Source organism: Caretta caretta, chromosome 1 (assembly GCF_965140235.1).
Source record: "Caretta caretta isolate rCarCar2 chromosome 1, rCarCar1.hap1, whole genome shotgun sequence".
In the NCBI taxonomy this organism is placed as follows: domain Eukaryota; kingdom Metazoa; phylum Chordata; order Testudines; family Cheloniidae; genus Caretta; species Caretta caretta.
The window spans coordinates 12099397-12102129 of NC_134206.1; the positions used below are offsets into that span (position 1 = coordinate 12099397).

The 2733-nt window shown below is 50.6% G+C and overlaps 1 protein-coding gene across 3 annotated transcripts in view; it reads right to left on the reverse strand.

Annotated features, from left to right (window-relative positions):
* Window positions 1-1126, reverse strand: part of DNAJB13 (DnaJ heat shock protein family (Hsp40) member B13) — a 32593-nt gene extending 31467 nt beyond the window's left edge. For 2 of the 3 annotated variants that reach the window (XM_048839373.2, XM_048839355.2), the window contains exons 1-2: window positions 586-1001; window positions 210-313 (exon numbers count right to left, since the gene is read on the reverse strand). In XM_048839373.2, the coding sequence (XP_048695330.1) occupies window positions 210-313; window positions 586-719 (238 nt within the window). In that variant the 5' untranslated portion in view covers window positions 720-1001. The other variant, XM_048839364.2, reaches the window with a different exon arrangement.
* Between the last annotated feature and the right edge of the window lie 1607 nt (window positions 1127-2733).

The following is a 2733-nucleotide window of genomic DNA, read 5'->3' on the forward strand; positions in this document are numbered from 1 at the left end:
ACAAGTACTCCTTTTGTAATTAAGTAACTGATGTTAATAGCCAGACAGAGGATACACCAGCTAACCAGTATGGCAGCAAAGCAGATGATATGATGTGCCTAATGAAATCCCCCTGCAGAAAGTACACTCTGTACTTAAATATGACTTTCCAGACCTTACCCCTGAACTGCACAGTTTATCTGTGGGAAGAGAAACGTGTTCCTACTTACGATCACTTAACACTTCATAGGCTTCTGCGAGCTGCCTGAATTTATCCAGCGCCCAAGGTTCTTTATTTTTTAAAGGATGGTTCTTCAAGGCTAGTTTCCGGTAGCTGCAAAAGAGAAGCCAGGGAGGCCCAGCCCCACGGTGGGCGCAGTTAGATCCTGTTCTGACATGCAATCTGAAGCGCTTTTCAACTAAGTGCATTTGTCAGATGTTTAAGATCCCAAAACACCAGCGGAATGGATGTGTGGGATTGGGGCCCGACCCTGCCCTCCCGAGTTCCTCTCTTGCACATTGCAAGGTCTGGTTCCAAGGCTGGGTGTCTGCCCTGCTGTGGCTGAGGAAATCAGTAGCACCTAAACACAACTGGTAATGGCTCACCTTACCGGACCACTCTGGTTACAGGGTGTATGGTAACGCCCATTGTGGCATGTTCTCCGCGTATATAAATCTTCCCCACTGCATTTTCCGCTGCATGCATCCGATGAAGTGAGCTGTCGCTCAGGAAAGCTCATGCTCAGATAAATTGGTTAGTCTCCAGGGTGCCACCAGCCCTCCTGTTCCAGTTGCATGGCTCTGCGGCCTGCCCCTCAAAGCGCTGGACATTCAGAGGGCGTGGAGGGTGTGCCCGCCCTCTCGCCGCGCCACGCAAGGCACAGAGCCTACAAGGTCTGTGGGCATCTAATCCCCACGGGTTTCTAAGGGAGTTAGGCACCCCCCGAGGCCGACGGGCCCCCGGGGGAGCCGCGGCCGGGCCGGGGCACCCGTGACCCGGCGGGGCGCACCCCCCGACCCCCGCTCACGCTTGTTTGATGTCGGCGTCCGTGGCGCTGCGGCGGAGCTCCAGCACCGCGTAGTAATCCTGCCCCATGGCGCCCGGCCCGCTCGGCCCCGCTCGCCCGTTGCTATGGACGCCGCCGCGCGGGGCAGTGTGGGAGTTGTAGTTCTTTTCACCCACACACCACTTCCGGACTACACGTCCCTCCCCCCCCCCGGGGCCTGTGTTTAGGGGAGGGGGTAAGAGACACCGCCCTCACCCACAGCAGGCCTCTGCGCACCCCCACCCCCCCGAGCTCCTGGGGCAGCGGCCCAGCTGGCTCAGTATGGTTTGGGAGCCCCCCCAGAGAGACACTGCAGCCCCAGGGCCCCCATCCCCCCACCAGCTCGACCCCGCTCCTTTCCCCACCCTTTCCTCCACCCAGGGTTGCCACGGGTGGTTGGAGGGATTCCTGGAGGTTTCATCCCATGACAATTTTTAATTTAAAATGTATCTTGAATTCCTGGAGACTCCAGGCTAATCCTGGAGGGTTGGCAACCCTACCTCCGTCCTGCCCCACCTGCATGGGGCCTGCTTCTCTTGTCTCACTTCCCCTCTCCATTTCTTCTGCAGAGCCTTCACCCATGAGCCCTCCCAAACACCTGGCCTACTGAAGCGGATGTGTGAATGTCTGCGCTGTGGGGTATTCCTGGCATTAGGGAGGGCCGAGCGCACTTCCCCGTGTGCATTCATTTACCAACAATGCACAGCTCAGCACCCACTGTGCCATCATCCCCATTAGCAGTATTGGGGCATGATGGTATTTCATTTTCACAAATATCGGGAGGGAGGACAAAAGTCTTACAGGTGAACAGGGAACTGGTATGGATGGAGCCTTGCTGCATTCTGATAAGCCAGTCCTATATTCCTAAATGCTCCTTGACACCATGGCATGCACTGTGATAGTTATTTAAAAGTAAATGGTTACTTGTCTTCAGAGTACTTTACACACGTTAACTCAGCCATCACAAATTCTGCTGGGGCTGGTGGGTTTTATTAGCAGATTTTCAGGAGTAAAAGGTGGGAAAGTAGATTTTGTACATGGGCTAAATTCTTATGACAATTTTGATTGGCTAAAAGGTAGTTACGGATCACCCCCTTTTTACAGATGGGGAAACCAGGCATAGAGAGATTAAGTGATTTGCTCAAGGTCACATAGTGAGTCAGTGGCAGAGCTGAATTAGATCTCTGGAGTTCCTAAATCTTATCCCACTGTTCACTCTAATACCATGTGACAGCACAGGAATTTACAAACACACGCACACAAATTATGGGGGTAGATCAGAGTCCACAGGACTGAACCTTTGTCCCTTAGACTTAACATTTAGATGAAAATGACAGTCTGCCATTATTATTCGAATCCTATGGCAAAAAGATGCTTTTCACCATAAGAGCTATATAATTAAAATTCCACCAGTTTTTGTTAAATCAGTAATGTGGCCTTCACTACAATGGCTATAACTACAACTGGATATATTTTTAAACTGCACAAGAACATATGTATTTCATTCAAGTGGAGATCAAACTGAAATCTCAAATTTAGTCTGAGATCAAATCATGGCTGCTCACTAAATTCACAGAATAGTCACACTTTTTGTTGTAGAATAGTCACAAGAAAGATTATGAGGCATTGAATGTGACATGGACATATCAGAGTCGTTTTGCTTTTAAATTAACTGTCTTGAAAATACATAAACTTCTCTAGACAGAGG